Source organism: Excalfactoria chinensis, chromosome 2 (assembly GCF_039878825.1).
Source record: "Excalfactoria chinensis isolate bCotChi1 chromosome 2, bCotChi1.hap2, whole genome shotgun sequence".
Lineage (NCBI taxonomy): Eukaryota > Metazoa > Chordata > Aves > Galliformes > Phasianidae > Excalfactoria > Excalfactoria chinensis.
Genome location: NC_092826.1, coordinates 18601547 through 18622235, shown reverse-complemented (window position 1 = coordinate 18622235; position 20689 = coordinate 18601547). Strand labels below are relative to the sequence as shown.

The 20689-nt window shown below is 43.1% G+C and overlaps 1 protein-coding gene across 1 annotated transcript in view; it reads right to left on the bottom strand.

Annotated features, from left to right (window-relative positions):
* Nucleotides 1-9702, bottom strand: part of LRP12 (LDL receptor related protein 12) — a 49666-nt gene extending 39964 nt beyond the window's left edge. The window contains exon 1 of the mRNA XM_072329489.1: nucleotides 9308-9702. Within this exon, the coding sequence (XP_072185590.1) occupies nucleotides 9308-9668 (361 nt within the window). The 5' untranslated portion in view covers nucleotides 9669-9702. The remainder of the gene's footprint in view (nucleotides 1-9307) is intronic.
* Between the last annotated feature and the right edge of the window lie 10987 nt (nucleotides 9703-20689).

The window sequence follows — 20689 nt, the reverse complement described above, 5'->3', positions numbered from 1 at the left end:
CTCAAATTAAAAATGAAACTCAGATTTACTTTGGCCATTAATCATATCTAAAAGCTATTGCATTTTATGGTGAATTTTTTCATACCTAAGGCTCAAAATAGCTACCCAGAATTCAGGTCCATCTCCTTTGCAAAACCACAAACTAGGGAGAGTTCCAGAAACTTGTTGAGAGGGATTTAAATGCATGCTTACTTGCTTGGTTCCATGTATGTATGCCTGGTCTCCACGCTTTTACTTAACATTTCAGGACAGACGTACAGCTTAATCACACAATACTGATCCTAAAAAGCCAGTGTCCAGCACTAAAAGGACTTTTTGTTAGCTGGGAGTGCAGACAGGGGTCTCTCAGTCCCCCATGCATGGCAGTTCTGGCTTCAGAGGGACGTCACCACACAGAGCAGCTTGCAGCACTGCTGCTCCTTCAACTCCACATATCCTGGATACAGGACCTCCTGGTCTTGGGCAGCTCCTCACAGTCCCATTGGCACTGCACACAGCTTAGGCCTCCAGGAGTTTGTGGGAAAGGCTGACCATGCTCCTCACTACAGCAAGAGAAGAACAGACTCCTTTTACCAAGCCTAACCCATATACAGCATAAAGACTCTGCTAGCAGCAGTAACACCCCAGACTTCTGTAAGAGAAGAAGAAAACCAGCAAGTTTGAATTGTGGAATTAGCAAGAGCATCAGAGCTCAGTTTTAGCATGGTGGACTGCCATTTACATTAGAATTACAGTACCACTGATGCTTTCCTAGAGCACACAAAAGTGACAGGCACACCAGATAACCACACACTGGGGATGGGAAGGAAAAAGCCGAACAGCACCTGGGCCACAGGCACTGTGAAGTGCTGGTTAAGCACCACCAGGGAGGTTGGCAGCAGCTGGACTGGTGGAACAGGCAGTGCTGAGGCACATCAGCACTACAGCAGTTGAAGAGCACAGAACGCCCTAATGCCAGCATCAGAGAGGAAGAGGAATGTGCGTCAGGGTCACAAAAAGAGATGTTTCAAATTGCTGACAAAAGCCAAGTGTTGAGTTACTACGACCCTCTAAGATCTCTGTTCATTTACTTATCTCTTCTACAGCACTGGTAAGAATCAGGATGTCAAAGTTTCTGTGACATTTGCTTGCCTGAGTGAACCCACATAACCTGAGAGCAGGACGTTTGCATACCCCAGGTTCTCCTGAACTCCACCCCCTTTTCTCGACTGCTGGTAACTCCTAGGAGTAACAACTTACACTGATCAGATGTTCACTCAGTCCTATGGCACACCTTACAATAAAAAAGTAAAACAGCACCAAAAACAGTTCCCTTACACACATTTTCTCAGCCTCTTAAGTAACAGCTGCTTTCCCTGACACCTTGTACCTCTGTATTAAAGAATGGCTCTGCCTCTGAATTGCTTGATTTGAAAGGGCCATTAAAGGGTCATCTAGTCCAACTTCCCTGCAAGGAACAGGGGCACCTACAGCTAGGCCGGAGTGCTCAGAGCCCCATCCAGCCATGAACATGCCTTGAAGACTTTACCTCTCTGCAGCCTTTCAGTACCTAACAGAGCCTATAAACAGGAGGGGAGTCAACTCTTTACAAGGGTAGATAATGGCAGGACAAGAGGAAATGGTTTTAAGTTGAACGAAGGAAGATTTACATTGCAGGTCAGGGGGAAGTTCTTTACCAAGAGGGTGGTGAGGTGCTGGCACAGGCTGCCCAGAGAGGCTGTGGATGTCCCATCCCTGGAGGTGTTCAAGGCCAGGTTGGATAGGGCCCCGGGCAGCCCAGTCTAATATTAAATGTGGAGGTTGGCGGCCCTGCCTGTGGCAGGGGAATTGGAGCTTCATGATCCTTGAAGTCCCTTCCAACCTGGGCCATTCTGTGATGACTTTCCAGCTTTCAAGCCTACAATCTGTAACCATGGAACTGGTTGCTCTAATCGCATCCCTGGATAAGAAATATATGGAAAAGAGCTCTGATGAGGGAAGCCATTCCTACTGATCACCAGCTATCCAAGGCAAACCCCAACATTACACACAGCTCCATGTCGGTGAGATCAACACGCTGGTGACCAACAATTACACCATTCATTTTCTTGACTTGCCAATGGCCATTATTTGGGAAAATTTCAATTAGTGTTTGCATCACGGAAGGAGATGTCTCATCACATCTTCACACTTACAAATAACAGCTGGAGGAAAACGAAGAAATATGAACACTGCCCGGTTCAGTTACAAATATTTCCCTACAGTTTGCACATTTGAATTAAATCCCTGCACACTCTCACTGAGCTGCTCTTTGGAAGTGAGCAAATGGAAAACTGTAATTGCTTAGTAGTGTGAAGAGCAGAGCGCAGTAAACACAAGAATGCAACAAATAAAACAGCATGTTAATTAGAACTCTAGAATCGTTCTCTCTGAAAAAGGCTTCCTTCAGCTACATCTGCAGGAAAACTGGGATAGGAGCTCAGGCCTCCACCTAATGCTGTGCAACAGGAGGAACATGTTTACGTATAAGATTTAGTTAGCGCATGATGTGACCCTATTTGTTAGCATTCTCAGTCTCAGTTACTACAGTACTCCTACTTGAAGTTTTCATTTTCTTTTATCCCCAAAATACTCAGAATGTAATCTTGCAGAACTAAAACACTCTGTAAAGACAAACAAACTCATTCTTAGATTTCAGTATGCTTTACTAAGTACAGCAAAAGATGCTGACAAAACTCTAATGAAACTTCATACACAGCTGCAACCTAGGAGCCAACACATGAACATGAGCACGTGCTTTCCCCTCTTCAAAACCTATCAACAAAATTTCAATCTTCTGTTCTCAATTGCTCACTCCAGCTACTAAGAAATTCTTCTACAAGGAACAGTTCTTTAATGAGTAGGATCACTAGAAAGATGCACAGAGTAGAACAACTTATTACAAGTATGACAGTACAGAGTAGATGGAAGAAAATATTTCTCATGAGAAATCTATTTGCACAAATTGTGCTTCCAGAGGGACCTGCGATACAGAGCTGGCATGGTAAAACTAAGTTACAGAACTTCTAACAGCGGGGCTTTCTCCCTAAATTTTAAACTTAAGCAACTTCATTAGTGTCCCGCCTCACACCAGAGCACGCTCACACTGCTTGTTAGAGAATCACTGTCTTATCTGCTGGCTGCAACTGACATAAGAATTCTGCTCTTTGCTACACAAAGTCCTGGGGACTTCCCCTTCATAGAGGAAACATTACAGACACGCATCAGGACGGTGAAAATATGCAACTCAGAGCCTAAAAAAAAAGTTCATGCTTACTGCCACCACATGCGGACAGGCAGCTAGTTCACTTTCATTGCTCTGCTGAAACTCTGTTGCCCACAGTAACAGTGAGAAAGTTCAGCTCTCTTGCATCAAACAAATTTCCACAGCCAACTAGAGGTATCTGGGGAAGTACCTGGTAAGTCACAAGATGCTTAAGTGGAAAGTCACATCGTCCTATGACAACTCAAGATGCAAAACCAAATATTTCTGTGTGACATTTCCCCCCCCTCTCCAAAATAGGTTAACCTTTAGAGTGTTAATTTACTTTTGGCTTTAATTATTGCTTTCTAACTCACTGTTGATCCAGAAACAAATAAGGACAAATTAAATAATCCTCTTTGTCTTCCCCTGACTGCTTCCAGAAAGTTGATCCTCATGGCACTGATGAGAAAGTTATCAGCAGTTCTCTTATAGCCTGAAATTCAGGCTGTCAGAACAGACGGGAAAAAAAAAATCTCATGGATCAGTTCTAGATATATTTGCCTTGCTAAAAAGACTTTCTCTCATCTATGGGTTAACATGCAACAAAAGTTAAAGTACATCTAAATGTAACGCAGAGAAACAAGTCAGGACCAAAATTCAGAGTAAGGCCTGTGGAAGTACTTGCGCCCACCTACCTGCTACACTGATGTAGTATTTAAGGACAGATATTCACAAGAACCAGTACTGTGTACTTCAACTCAACTATCAACTTCAGTGTAACAAAACATCCCTAATGGTTCCATTACAACAGCAGTAAAAACTCAACTGCAGAACACACTCAAGAGCCAGAACAACACAGCTTTTCAGAGCACACTATCACACAGCCTGCAGTATAAACCACTTGGAGCTTTACTTCTGCTGGCAGGAAGAACACAGGAACTTGGACCTACAGCCACCTTCTATGATGTTAAATACATTGGTACCCAAGTTTGTTTGTTTGTTTCTACAACCATGTCAACTAAGTAGGTTGAATCTTACCAAGAGGCAGACACGTCAGTAATAACTGGTGCTGTAAAAGGTTACAGCTAGTAATTCTCAGATGAATACAAGCACTACTGTATGAACTGTGAAACAGCAAAAAATAGCCAAGCTTGCTAACAAATCACACTCTCATTAATGCCTCACTGGCTATGTCAGCTGTGCCAGCATTCAGCATCACTATTAACTGTCTGGGACAATATAAATGGAGCAGTGACACTGGAAAATACAGTCTAGAAAAGTAAAAATATCTTATACATGTAGTACAGATTGTAGCCATGAACAAAAAAGTATCCAAGGGAATGAGTTTCATGCTAAACAAATATGAACAAATTCTTTCTGCAGCTTAAGAAACTGTGATAAAAAGCAAATGTGTCCAGCACCTCACATATCAACAATATACATCTTAAGAACTGGAGGCTGAACTAGATGATCTTTCGAGGTCCCCTCTGTTCCCTGACATTTTGTGACACCGTGTTTCCATTCATGAAACAGAAGACTGATCATAATTGCAAGTCTTAGCCAGGTCAGACAAAAAAATAAGTTTAGTGCTTAGTTGAAAATAATACAGTTAGTACATACAGTACAGCTATTTGATGGTGAAAGGCAACTGGGTGCAACAAAGGAGTCAACAGAATCACCTGCAGAACCCATCTAGCGCTAACCCGGCAGTGCGCTTCATCTCCCAGCAAGGACAGAAAGAAGCTGGAGAAGCCAAGCTAATTATGTGTTTTGCTCTGATGACAGTAATGAAGTCAGGTGGCTTCTGTCCTCATTCCAGTTACAAGTACCTCTTCGCTCTCCCTCCAGCTGAAGGTGTTCTCATTCAGGGCATGCTTACACCAATTAGATTAAATTTGGAAATTCCTTTTGATAAGAGGTTACCTGGGTTCTGTTTTCTTCTTCCCCTTTCAAACTAATCTTACTTTAAATACTGCCCATGAGATCTCTTTTGCCCAGAGAGGCTGTGGATGCCCCATTCCTGGAGGTATTCAAGGCCAGTTTGGATGGGGCCATGGGCCGCCTGGCCTAGTATTAGATATGGAGGTTGGTGGCCCAGCCTCCGGCAGGGGTTTGGAGCTTCATGATCCTTCAGGTCCCTTCCAACCTGGGCCATTCTGGGATTCTCACAGTTACAGACTACAGGCTCGACTGGCACTGAGCAGCCATCTGAATGACTTGCACAACTTGACCGATGATAAACTTATCAGACAATAGAAGTTTCTATGCCATTAAAGTTAGGACATTTTCCCTTCGAAGACTACGAAACCATTCTAATATGTTAAATGCAGCAGTTTTGCCAATAATATGATTTACAGCTTAGCAAAATGTATTTGTCCAGCATATCACAGACGTATCACTAAAAAGTGACATTCAAGACTTTAAGGTACAATCATTTATGAAGCCAAGTCGTTCCTTTAGGACAGCGTGTTCTGGCTTCACAGCACAACTCCTTTAGAAAATTAAATAAACGGGCTGGCAGTCTCTTTGCTTACATGAGTCAAACTATTCTTTCAAACAAGGTGAATGAACCTGGGAAATGTTTAATTCTTCCTCGTCATCATGAACAAACTGACATGGAACTTAAATTTGGGTCCAGGCCAGTAAACTTTAATGATAATTTAACCTGCCTGGTCTTAAAACCAAATAAACGATGCATTATATACACAGTCACATTATAATCTCAAGCAGCGTCTGCACTACAGAAACCTGGAATGCTACTAATCCAGAACTAAGTATTTTAAAGCTTATATAATAATAACATGTTCTCTTCCCCCCCACTCCCTCTCTATGGGTCAAAATAACATGCTATATAATGCTACATAATAATGCTGTTGCATTGCAACCTTAGTAGCACACAACACTGTTTCAATTACAACTTCTGGGAATTGTCATCTTCTGACTTCTAATGATTCTCAGTCAGCAGCGCTCCAGTGATGCTCAGTCAGCAGTAAAGCCAATCCCATCCTGTAGGTATACAGAATGAAGACTCATCTAGAACATGCCACCAATTCCTACCTTGGAGCTGTTTCAGGCATGCACTCCTATTGCTGCACTTTTATTTTATTCTCATCACATCTGCCGAAGCCAGAAAACAGTGGGAAATTTACCAGCTGTACATCAGTGTTGATCACTAGTGGCCCTACAAAACACAGCAAAAAGCCTGCTGTGGTCTTCTGTCGAGTGGGACAGAAATTGACATAAGCACAGTAGGATGACAGCTACAGTTAAGATAATGAGAAACCTCACCTGAAGTAAAGTAGAGGTGAACACCCACACCTCCAGCCCACAGTGCAAACGAAGACAGCCCAGCTTTTGCACTGTGTCACCTGAAAGACTTTTTGTAACACAGCCTCTGCTCTCCAACACCCATCTCTCCCTGACTGGTCCTCAGAATGCTCCTGAAAACACTGTGTTAACAGTATCTGTGAGGCATAAACCACCATCCTGCCAAGGGTTAAACAAAAATCAAACAACACAGGAATCCAGTTCTCTAATCCAAGCTGATGTTTTAACAAGGAAACAAAATTCATTTGATTTCCAGCTAATCAATCATCAGACTCTGTTCTGAAAAACACTGCCCTCAAGAGAACAAGACCAATTTCTCAAACAATATTTTGCTCCTAAAGAAACCACTTCGTGCCATATACAGTCTTTGTTTTGAATGCAAGCAACTGCCAGGGCCTTTGAGATATGCAGAATTGTCTTCATATTTGTCCCAGCAAAAGCCATGCTGGAGTTATAAAGAGAAATGCACAATGATGTATTTATCGGATATAAAATTCCCAAGTCAACAGGAAGGCCCGTTATAACAAGAGATAAATACCATGGTCCAATATCCTACCAAGCTAAAATTCTTGTTACTCAGTGCTATTCCAATATTTTACACATCAGTATTCCTCCTTCTCAGATTTTTATAATTACAGTCATCATCAGAAGGAAGGTTTGAAAAAAAATCACTAACTACAGGGAAACAGAGAAACATTCTCCAGAGAGCTCAAGGCCCACATATCAACCTCCATGAGGTTTGTATTTTAATTAGTGGAAAATTCTAGGCATTATAGCTGCGCAATCATATAATGGAAGTCGTCAAAGTGAAGCGCTACTACTCTTCCAAGCATGCGCTTACCCTGAATGCTGCCTCGTGTATTTAACGCCTTCACATGCAGTAGCATTACGGTATCTGCAAGGCTCTGCTCAGGATCAGCATCTCTGTCCAGAGCTCTACCGCCAGTAGCGCCCTGATCAAATTCATGCTGGTAGTTTAGTTTGGTTTGGGAGAGCTAAAAGCAGTTCTACAAGGCAGTACACTTTAACAGGGAATGCTTCCCACTCCCACTTCCCTCTCCCCAAGGAAATGAACAGGACAAACTGAAGGAGACAGCTGGAAATTGGCCTTGCTATACAGCCAACGCTTGCATTCCTCTTGGATGCTCAGATTAGGGGACAAGAAAGTTCCTTTCCTTCAAGCAGTGAAATGGGTCAGAACATTTATAACAAGAAGCTGTAGGGAGAAACTAAACTTCAGGAGAAGAAGCACACTGGCTGAAGGCAGGTTCTGCGTCCTTTTACCAGCAAAGATTATGGGAGGCAAAAGAAATTATGAAGCCCTTGTTCTTGGTTAAACTTTGGAAAGCTTGAATTGAAGGTTCACTGAAAACATTACTCAGCACAATTTGTACTCGGTTGAGCTTTTTAGTAAAACAAGCAAAAACTGACAACTATCACATCTAACAAAAGTGTGTTTGTTGTTTAAGTGTTATCGTGGAAATGCTGACAACAGCCCGAAGAATCACAAGCTGAATCTAACGACTGAAGTCAAGCTGGTGAGGTTTATCACAGTAATTCTGACTTTTTGTTTTGGTTGTAGCAAATACAACAAAAGAATTCATAGTTTATTAAAAGCCTCTGCACAGAAGTTACATTTCTCAAGCACACAAACCTAAGGTCAGCTGAACATGTCCAGAGCTGAGACTTTCACAACTGTTTCCTGCTCCATAGTCAAACCTTCTGCTCAACTAAACATGCATTTATCAGTGAAATGATAACTGTTCTTATGAATTTATGCTGAGTGCCCATACTCAGGAGCTTGCAGTCCTACTCACAGCACAGACACGTGCTGGACAAGGCCTTACACACAGACAAAACCAAGCATCTCAGCCCGTAGGTCCACATTCCTAAGCAGCAAAATGACTCCAACTGAACACGCTCAGCCCGTGCTGGAAGCAGAGGCACTACTCAGGGACGGGCCGCTGCCTGACCTCTGCACACAGGGCAGTGCCTGCTCCGTGCTGCTGCTCACCCGGGGCCCAGCGGCATCGCCTGTGCTCAACTTCATAACACAGCGAGCTCCGGGAGGGCCCACGGGCAGCTCTGCCGCGCAGCATCTGGCGTTTGACCTATTATGTCACCGGGCTACTTACGTACTGCAAAACACAACATAAGCACATTCACTGACGCGCTTATTAAGTGTTTTTCACTAGCAGCTTTGTTTAAAGAGGGGTCTGCGATCGTGCCAAAAAGGCATTGCGTGCACCAAGTGAGAAAGAGCTGAACAAAAGCTCCCAGGTGGTCCCCAGCCGTGCGACGAGGCCTGCGCGCAGGGTGCCACAGCCCGACGGCCCCCGCACACGGTGCCACAGCCGGCCCGGCCGGGAGCGGCCGTACTGCCCAGAGCCCAACACCCCCCCGGCACTGCGAGGGCTCGGGCTGTGTGTGTTTGTGCAGTCGCGTACCAACTCCGGAGTTCCCGGCCACTTATATCTGCGGAAGGTAACGACGGGGGCGACCGGGACACATCCCAGCGCCCGTTCGCAGGACCTCCCTGAAAAGATTACCAACCCCACCAGAACGAAGAAATACTATTAAAACCGCGAGCGGCGGAACGGCGGGGGTTGGAGTGGGGGGATAGAGGAGGGGGCGGGGAAGCGCTCCGGGCCGAGCGCCGGGACCGGGCCGCGGGCAGAAAGGCCGCTTTGTTCGCCCAGCCCGCGGCGGGCGGCCCGGAGCCGGGGGCGGTGGGGTGGCGTCACGCCCGGTACGTACCGCAGCAGGAGACGACGAGGAGCAGGAGCTGCGCGGACCTCCAAGCCGGGAAGCCTTCTGAGCTCCCCCACGGGGCCATGCCACCGGCCCGCGGCAGGCGACGAGAGCACGACCCGCCGCCGCCCCCCACACGCAGCCGGAGCCGCCGCCGCCGCGAGGGGGGCCGAGCAGAGCCCCGTCCCGCGCCCGCCGGAGCTGCCGCCTGGGGAGCGCTAGCGGCCCGCGCCCGCGCGCCTCTGTCGCCCGCCCGCCCGCGGAGCCATGAGCCGCCGCCGGCCTCGGCCTCCTTCCCCCGCGCCGCGCCGCTTCCTCCTCCCCGGCTGCGCTCCGCCGCGGCTGCGCACTGGCGGCCCGAGCGCATGCAGTCGCTCCCGGCAGCCGCGGGCCGGGCGGGCGGAGCGGCGGCCCCAGACGGCGGAGGGGGGGGAGCCGGGCGCCCTGTCCCCGCCCTGCCCCGCCTCGCCCCGCCTCTCTCTCCTCCTCCTCCTCCTCCGGCAGCCGTCGCCGGGTTTCGGTTCGTCCTCGGCTGTCTCAGGGTCGTCCCCGCCGTCGCTCAGCCGTAGCTGCGTTCCCGGGGCGGGCCTGTGACAGACTCGAGGTGAGGCGCGGAGACGCCGGGCAGCTGCTACTCTTCAGCTGCAAGGTGCATTTCTGAGCGAGACCTGGGACTGGTGTGCGAGCTGAAGGGTAACTGCTGCAAACGCACAGCATCCGACACCGCCGACCCCCGGCAGAGCCCTACGGCATTGTAAATGTCTGTCTGGCTGTGCTTACCCACCCTGCACCCACTGATGGCATTATTTTCCTGCTTCACAGTTACCTGGCACTCTCAGATGCTTGAGCATCGAAAACAAAGTGGGATTAGCAGTGCGATTTCTATATTTATCTTGAACTCCGTAGTGTGTGTTGCAGACTTGGAGAAGCGTTTATTGCCTGAAGTCTTCTCAGTTCTACTGTGTGAACTGATTCACTTAAAAAGTAAAATTACCATTCCTGACAAGAACAAAAACTGCTGACACAAGTAGGGCTCCATCCGTACGTCTTGAGAACAGATGTCTGGTGTCAGAGCAGAGCTCTTGCTCCGCAGAAGGTGATGGCTGTAGGTAGTGCTTTATACTATTTTCCTTTATTCCATTCTTCATTCATTCACTCTTCTCTGATTTCTCCCATGTCTACTTCTCAACCCCTACCTTATTTTGGAAGGAAGTACATTGGGAGGAGTGTCTTTCTGGGGGACAGGAAATAGGTAGCTTTGAGGATGAGCATCTGGAAGATGAAGTGTCAGTGATAGTCACCAAAGAAGGAAGGCAAACCGGACAAGCCTGAATGCTGCCTGACACTGAGAAGCTGTGGCTCAGGAACTCCCTGAATGAGAGATGATATCATCAAGTTTAATGGCCCTCAGTGGAATAGGCTTTGGTAAACTGAGCAATGTGCCTGTTCACCTCTCAGAAGCCATACCAAAAAAAAGATAGCACTTTAAGGGAAATATAACCTTTATTTACAGGTTTATACAAATGAGAAAAGCGCTCACAACGTCTTAGCCAACAAACTCCTTTTTCTACTTGCAAGTTTGAACAGTTTCTTCAGTGAAGTCTCAGATGCCCTGTTTTCCACCCAGTGTAGCCCGTGCCTTTTTGTTGATTGTCAACCTCAGGGCAGTGCAAGGATGCTCAGGAAGTCTGATCTGTAGTCCCTGAGAAAGCTGCTGCTTGCCCCCGTGAACAGATGTGACCCAGGCAGACTTCGAACCCTCCCACAATAATTGCAGCTCTGCATGCTGGGTGCAAGTCCTTACTGGAACTCATTAAACTCTCTGCTGCAGGGATAGGTCAACTTTAAACAAACAAATCAGCATCACATGATCCATAACTTTTCTCTGCTCCTCCCGAAGTTATTTTTGTCTCTCTAGTTAAACCCAATTTCAGCCACCCAGTTGTATGTTATTGAGAGATGTGATGTGATACGATTCTCTTTCTATAGACTTCTGTTGCACAACAAAGAAGACATTAATTATCTTTTCAGATTAAATGCTGTTCCAAACATCCCTGTTGGCAAAACTGCTTTCAGTCACCTACACAAATAAGTGTTTACCCTTTATCATACATCCATGTTGATCATTCATGGCAGCAGAGAGCAAAACACAAACCTCTGGCATTATTTGCTTAATTTTAACATTGTCCTCAAAGATGCACAGCAATCTTTTTCCAAAGACTCCTGCCTCAGTACTAAACAAGCTTGGCAAGCAAAAGGTGAGATACTGATGTAACGACCTAAGGAGAAACTTCTGCAGCAGCAGTTTGCCTCCTTACAAGGTGACCTGGATTTTTCAACTCCAGGGAGGAGAATGTGTTAGTAGGTCCAGACAAGAGGCTTATGATGTCAAACAACATCTTCCCACATAGCCCCCTTTGCAAGCCCACCGAATCTATGAACTTTAACACTGAAAGATTTCTTTCCTGGCACAGTTATCTGAGGAAAAAAAATCTTACTACTACTTTGCTGCTCCTTCTGATGGCCTCTGCCACGAGCTGTCTGTCTTAATCTCTTTGATGTTTAGGGGGAATGGTATCTTGTTCCCTACGTCAGAAAAGTGCCTAGTAAATCGTATCTATATACATAGAATTCTGACTGCATGGATTTTGTTTAATCTGAAGATGACTAACAAAATTTTATCAATAGAATTAATTTTTAAGCTAGAACAAAATTTGATGGTGTCTTTCTTCTGGGTTTTAAGGCAGGTGAAGATAAATTATCCTGAAATTGCACCCATGATTCACCTTGAACTAAACCCAGTCTGTCGTAACAGTCAATTGTTCTTCTGCCTGAAGCTCAAGGTTGGCATGTGAAGCAACCAAAGCAGCTTGACTAGGAATTACCAGCAACTCACTGATTCTATCTGCGTGCTGCTTTTTCCCATGTAGTTCTACTTTCAACATTGCTTTCTTTTCAGTGATTAGCTTTTCACAGCCACTTCACCTTCACTTCTTGCCTACCATGTGTTTCCTTCTTTCCATCCTTGCTTTTTTTCTCCTCAGATCCCTTCCTCACCAGTTCCGCCTTTCTTTTGTCTGTCCCTTCAGACTGTGCTGTTGGCAAATGCCACCCACAGACCTAACATCAGCTTTATGAGCATTGTAAAAGTTCTCGCTAGTTCTTTCCTTTCTCTCTATTCCTCCTCTGACTGTAAAATGGCAGGAGACAATCTCAGCATGTTTGTAACACCAAGTCCTGCTTGAGCTCACTTGGCACCATTTTAATACATAACAAAAATGGGGACAGTCCAAGATGTTGAGTAGATCTTGGCCAAACGAAGTAAGAGTGGCTTTCTTTTACCCATCTCATTACTTTTTGCTCCATAATCTCCATTCAGGTCAGCTCATAAGAAATGCTGATATTTTCAGTACAAGATTTTAATTTTGACGAAGACCTCTACTGTTTATGAACTTTCTTCGTTTGATTTTTGAAGAAGAACTCAAATATATCATCATAAAAGGGGCATTGGTGGAATTCTAAATATTATTATTTTATGACATTTTTTTTTCCCAAATCATTTGTTTACAATATAAAAGCAGAAAGGAGTGGGCAGCAGAAGAAGTGGGTCTCTCTCCCAGATCTGCATTTATTTTGCAACACACTATATGGAGACAGGGACAAAATTGACTTACTTCATCTATTCAGCGATTGTTTCTTTACACAAACAAATATTTGTCTGCCTAACCGTTATTTAAACTGTACTGACTAACTTGATTTTTATTCAACATTAATTTTAGCACTAGACCACAGCCACCTCAAGTCTGGAGTACCCTACATGACTTCACTGCAAGGTGATGAAAGACAATAGGAGATGGTGCCAGAAAAGTCTGGATCAAGTCCATTGTGTTAAAAATGTATTGCATACATCAGAATCTGATTGCATTGCGCTCTTGTACGTATTGGTATTGCTGTTGCATGCTGGCAAAAATACGTTAAATGCCTTCTGTAATCATTTATTTCCCTGGTATTTATGATTAGAATCACCGTGCTGCTTTGAGGCCAATCTAGAATAGGGTTCTATTTTGCTAAGAGCTGTACAAACATTGGGCATTTTTTACATTGGGCGATGGAAAACACTCCAGCTAACCGTCTGCAAAGGAAGTATGTCTAGAACCCATGACAGTGTAGCTGCATCATCATAGCCTTGCACCCAAATTAATTCTGTAGGACATATTAGTATCATCACTGTGCCTCACTGTCCCTAGGATTCACATCAGTTTTGTTTTCAAAATGCTGCAGAACACTTGGAATAAGTGAGGGCTCTTTCCCCCTGCTTTATCACCTGAGGACTACAGATCTGCAGGCAGCTTGTGAGCTGTTTTGCCTAAGGTTAGAACATTGCTGCTGGATTTCCAGCAGCAGAAAGGGATTTGTATACAAACAAGTTTTAAGAACTAACTGCCAGTTTTCTTAACTAACTTAAAGGGAATTCATGTCTCTAATGTAACAGTCGTTGTTTTTTCTTGTATGTCATATTTGGACTCTCATACACATATCAGATATTATGCTTTAAATGTTATTACAAGTGTGTTATGTTCAACTAACTGTTCAGATTAAGTGGTGAGTTGTAGTCACAGGCTCTGTACTCTCCCTGACAATAATAGCACTTCTGTCATATGCTGCATGAATGGCTGTTGACTGATTATTTAGCTTTAGACATTTCTGGCAAAGCTGCCCAAGCTTGTTCATTTACATTGCTGCTGCAAGGACAATCCAATGGAAGTGACTTCTGTTTGGAATATGCCTTGTGACAAAGCGTGACCTAATGCAGCCTGCAATTACAGCACACAACGTAGTGCTTACATGAGTACCTACAACCTGCAGTAAAACTTCTTTCCTTATTGTCACCTAAGGCAGCTGAACTCTTGTGGCACTGTGGAGCTCAGTGGCAAGCAAAGACCAAGAAGCACGGGGATACCCTCATTCCTCTGTTGGTATCTTCAATACGAGACCCAGAAGTGACATAAAAATGACTGTGTTAACATTATTTTGCTACAGGATTACCTATGGACTAAATAAGCAGCTGTAATTATCTAAACTGGTGGAACAACATAAAAAAATAGCAGGGCCTGTAGTCACACCACATCTCACAAGAAAATCTTTTGTGCTCTCTTGTTGTTTTAACATGTATACACATTACTCTAGACAATATTATCAAAATGCATACACACACACACACATACACACCAATAGCACCTGAGTTTAAGTTCTAGACACAAGATAAAACAACACATAGGCAAAACTGTTCATATAACAATCAAATAATTTGGAATAATTAACCAGTCATAAAAAGTGTGCAACTGTTCATCAGATTCACAGAATTCATAGACAGAATGAGGAACTAATAGTCCAAACTATTAGTGCTCTTTCAGTTCTGGAGCAGATAAACCCGAGGGCCAAGGGAAAAAGGAAGAAAGAAGAACTGAATACTCCAAAGGAGAGAAAAAGCCAAGACAGAAGACTTCATGATTAAAAAGAACACTAAAAAATCTCCTTGATACAGACAGAACATTTCATAAACAGCTTTCAAAACCTAAGAGGCTAATTAGCTACTGTAAAAGGAGCTATTAAAAGCATACATCTTTTTGTGTTGCATTTCTCATTTTCTACATTCAATTTATTTTTTTCTTACAATTTTTGAAGCAATTATCTTTTCAAGCTGCATACTGACACTGGTAATATTCTTATTTTTAATTAGGTTAAATTAGAACCTGCACATGCATCACATCCCCACTGCTCGTTAAGACAGGGAGATGAAGTCTGAAATAGTGATCTACTTTTAATACAGTCCAAGTAAAGGAAAAAAAGTGGAGTAAACTCTAGTTTTATAGTGGTAACTGTCCTACAGGCAGACAGTCCTGGATGAAGATGCATCCAATCTGGTGTGTCAATGTTTTGCCAAAGAGTTTTTTTCATCTTTTGTTGAGTCCAGTTAATCTTTAGCCACAATTCCAGATCATCCCTCTGTTGTGCACCCTTGACACCCAGGTGAAGGACTTCAAGTTGGAGGGCAGAACCTCAGACAGAGGAGCTCTGCGTTGCTTTATCACACTTCAGAGTGTAGTCAGGCTCCCTTCCAATATGTGCTAAAAGTGATTTCTGCAGTTTTCCAGAACCAAAACTGAAGTATGTTGTTTTTCTTTCACAGTAGTTGGATTGCTCTTTTAATATTCTTAACAGATTTTGCTTGGCTTAGCCATACCTAATGCCTTTTCACAAATATGAGTTACAACTTGGGGAACAGCAGACAGCACACGGCTTTAGTGGGCCCTGGTTGTGAGTGCTCTGCAGAATAGCCGGTATTTTCAGAGGGAGGAGGTTCCCCAACAGGAACCAGGCATTCAGAGAAGGATTATATTACTTCATTGTTACGCTTCTTTTCTACTTTTTCGTTCAGTAGGAACCAACATTCAGAATCGTACCTTGGGTCGTAGCACAAGTGAAACTGATTTGGCAGGATTAAGCCTACTCTTAATTCTTAAAGAGATTATATCTCTTAGGTGAGAGCTGCCAGTCACATTACCTAACTGTAGCCCCTGACATAAACCACAGGTTAGTCAAAGATAAGGAGAAGGCTTCCAAGGTACTCTCGTTTGCATACTACAGACATAGTAATTGACAACTACTGGTTTGAGCAGAAGCCTTTGTATGAGTATTACATGTTTCCACTTAAACTACTGAGCATGAATTATTATGTCAAAGGTCCAGAAGGATAGTAGGCACACACAAACATGTATATAAATTTGTGCCATCTTTACATTCAGAAATTTATAATTTATATTATAATATGCATCATTTCATATCTGGGCACCTTAATATAACAGTGCCAATTCCAAACAGTCTAGGAGTCATTCTGGGTCTTGGGCCTGCCCTCCAAGTCACATGTTTATTTAAAAATCATGAGACTCTCAGTGAGACTTTGTGTATGACTTGACTCATAACACTTGGCAATGCCGTCACACACTCACCCATTTTAGCTAAGTCAAACACCTTGTGGTAATATGTTAAGAGTGCCAGGGATCTGTAAAGATCTACAGATCCCCAGGAAGAATGTGAACGTTTTAGCTATGAAGCGTGTGCAAAACGAACACGTAAAGCAGAACTAAAGACTAAAGGCAGGAGGTTTTTTTTTTTTTTTTTTTTAATGTTTGGTTGGTTGCTTTTTAGTTCATTTCCATTTGCAAAGGTGTTTTTTAGGTCCCGCTAGTCCACCCTGACTAAACTAACTTTAATTTAAGTACACTGTATAGACGTACCTTTATTTGTATATTTAGACCAGCATGAAACTGCAGAGGAGATACAGAAATTGCATTTCAGGACTATTTAAAACACAAGAAAACATGATGAGAAGACTAAGATTATGACATCCAGATTTTGTAACCTGCTCTTCAGAGAAAATATCAACAATACATTTTACATCTGGTCAGTGGAGCTACAGGAGTAAATTAAGGCCTAAATGTTTGCATCCCATTTACATCTTTCTGTATGCCTGCTTTAAGTGAGAGCAGGAGATCCATTATAAGTGAGAACAGGAGTTGATTTATACTGTAGTTTTCCACTGTGCCAGACAGTTTTGCGTTTCATTTTTCCCTTTCAAGTTTTAGTCCTACTATGTAACATTGCTTATTTATCGTAAATGATGTTTTCAATATATTATTGTCTGGCTTGTAGAAATCTTTGACACACCCCAAGTGAGCACTGTAATATTGTTTGTGGTGCTATTCAGAGATTTCAGAGCTAGAGGCTGTATCATGAACTGCAGGAATTAGCACCGTTCCCTGAATGAAATGAAGCTCTGCTAATAGCAGGGTTTCCTGAAACCATGCTTGCAATTAGCTCCAAATTTTCCACTTGTGAAAAGTTCAACTATTTGTTGAAGTTTTGCTTCTCTGCAGACAGCTGGCTTTTACTCACTGGAAAAAATAATAATAATGATTACAACTAACAGACAAAAGGTTCTGTTTGTTTGTTACAAAACAGCTGCTTCTAATCTACCTTGGATTTCCTCTAGTATCACAATATCAAGGAGGATATGAGCAAACGAACAAGAGGACAATGAGATCCTGAAGGACGGATTTCCAATGTCAGAAAATCCACTCACAGTGGATTCAAATGTAATCTGATGCAATAGCAATGTAGCTCACTGCAGTCATTTATTATATGTCCTTTAGCTCCAAATGGACAGAATATTTTTCTACTGAGCCTGCATAATTGCATTGCAGGAGATATCTAGGACTCATGGAAATTCTGGCAGCTGGGATCGCTGCCTTCTGAACTAGCATGTGAAGCTCTTAAAATTCAGGAAAGCACTGTTATTTTTCACAGTGTTCAAATTTTAGTTGTTTATTCACGACTGTCTGGGGCAAAAGGATAAAGACAAAGGCTCTGTCGATAATAAAGCCTTCATCACTATCTGCAATCCTGTCCCTGATGGCTGCTCTGTGTCACAGAAACCCAGCTAGCTGACAGTGAACACCCGTCTCTCATTTCATTCCCCAGTGCCACCCTCCCCATTCATTGTGGATCTAGAGCTGGAAGGATAAGATTGTGAGGAAGCCAATATTTCCTCACACTTAATCTGTGTGTCCTGAGACAGTATACACTCTGGCCATGCTGTTAATCTCTAAATCCTCTGAACAGATAATGTTTTCTAGAGAAGCTGCTGTAGACACTGAGAAGACGATAAAACTTACTTGGTTGCTTCCTTGGAAGACTTCAGCTTCCCAGGCTGAACTTGAACATAAAGCAGGAACAAATCCCTGTCTTGGTCTAGCAATTTCCTCCTGTGGGAGGAGATAAAACCTGCTGAAAATAGGAGCAGAACTATGAAACTTCATTCCAGCAATCTGGGATGTCGAGACACCTACCAAGACAACTTTCAGCTTTGCTGCTGCTTGCGGGGACTTTGCTGGCTTCCCTCGGGCTTGGCACTGGCCCAGCGCCTCTTGCTCAGGGATGTAAGGTGTCTCTGACAAAGGAAAGGCCATTAAAATCTCCACATATTATGGCAACTTTCAGGTGAGATCTAGAGCTCTGCTCATTAGTCACTTATTTTCTGCTCTTCCAACAAGCACCATAGAGAAGTGAAACATATCACATAGCTTTTGGATTGCATCCAACTGCAATGATGCATTAAACAAACCCAGGTGAAATTCTCATTCCGAGTACAGACAGTTCTGCTCAGGATGGTCCATTCTGCCTGTTAGACCTTTGACAGTCTGTGGCATTTAGACTTTGCCAGAAGGAAATAGGAAAGGGAGGTCAAGAATTATTCAAGATTGGAGTGCTGCTGACAGGACTTCCCCAGGAGCTGGCACAAGCGCATCTTGTTGGACAGGAGGCTAAATTGAGAGATAACATTACGAGTATTCCACTGATTGTGAGAAAACAAACAACAACAACAACAACAAAACCCCAACAAAATCTTATTGAATCTAGTTTCCAAGGTAAAGAATGAGACAGCACTCATCCTTTCCATGTAAAATGAAAAGAGGTGGATGGTGGACATCTCGCAGCAGGAATGCGTGGTGCCAGTAGCTCAAGGACTCCGATTTCAAGTATACTATATAATGTATGGTAAACTCAATTAAAGAACCACATATATAAAAGACAAGTAGAATCATGAAATAGATGTCAGGAAATTCAGCTGGCTCTTATTGCAACCCATTAATAGAAAGCCTATTCATCTGCATTCTTTTAAAAAAAAACTGAGGGCAGCACAAAAGCAAAAGACATATCCACGAAGTAAGGATTCATGAAGAGGAGATATGCAAATACCTTGCATTGAGATAAGGCCTCTGATTCATTTTAATGCAGCCATCAAGCTTCATCTCCTGGGAAATGCTCTCCATGTATAGATGTGCACCAAGCACCTGGAAATCTCTGGAGTGAAATTTACAGCTGCTAGTGCAAATTGTTTGCAAATTAGGTTTCACTGGAACTTCAGGCTTCCCCCTCTCCACTCACCTTCGTTTTTCCTCTCCCCCCCCCACCTTCATCCTACAGAAGGAACATATAAACACTTTTTATTATTTATGTACACATAAATTATGCAGATGTATACATATGAAGGAAAAAAAAAGTACTTTGAATTGCTGTGCATTCAAAAATGAATATAATTCAGCAACAGATTCACCTACAGCCTTTATTCTGTCCTTCATTACACAGCATTCTCCAGATAACAAATGACTGTTTATTCTCTTACTGCTCTTAGATGGCCAGCACAAAATATTCCCAGTGTCAAATGGTTTATTTTTTAAACCTGTTGCTTATCTGTTCAAGACATTTTGTTTGGAAGCTGTATGTGTGGAGTAGAAACCCCTTGACTAATAATTATAATTAAGTAATGAAGATTATGTCACTATATCTGGCGATCTGGCAGGTAAGGGAATACACGAAGAAACAGAATATATAAAGATGAACAAGTCTAGAAGATATGGATCCCACAGTCCTCTGAGAATTAACTAATAAAATTACTGAATGACTTGTAATTATATTTTGTACTCTAAGGGAGTGCCAGAAACATGTCTGAGGAATTGGAAATGAAAAGATGGATTGATGAAAACTATTGTTACACAAAAGGAAATACTAGTAATTACAATTTGCTAAACATATCTTGAGCTATAATAAACTTAATTAAGGTAATAAATAAGAAAATCCATATGTACCCACACTGGTGAGGACTGAAAATAAGAAGTCAGCGGATGCAGATGCAGAGACTTATGACACTTGAATATTTTAGTGCAGATTTTGATCAGGTAAGTTTTAGATCCAGCTATAAAATCTCACAGGACTTAAGAGCCTTGGAGAGGTGACCAGTTCTGTACTCAGCAGCAACATGACTTTGGAATCCTTCTTCAGTCTGATACTACAGTGGTAAGCAGTACAATCATGTAGTCAAATACAGCAAAAACCTTCATTTACAAGAAAAAGAAGAAAAAGACTTTATTCCAATTTTGACATACATGTTCAAGAAAACTTTCCAATTACCTTGAAACAGCATGGACAGAATTCTAGATGAATTTGAAGTCAATAACAAAATACCCATGAATTCCTAGGGGAGCAGACAGTATTTCATGCAATTTTATTCAACGTGTTTTTTTATACTGCATCTATTGCCATGGTGTCTAGGTATGTTGTAAGGGATTAGGGACACAGCTCCCACTGTATGTGGTCGCTCAGCTGCTCCCCTGGGGCAGGTGTTCATGTGTGCCGGGTGGCATGCTTTGTTCTGGAAGTGAAATGGGAATATCCTGCCAGATAACTCGATTGGTTCTTTACCGAAACAATTCAATGCATGTGGATGCAGGAGATGAGTGTAGCTGGAATCAGGCACACATGCCATGT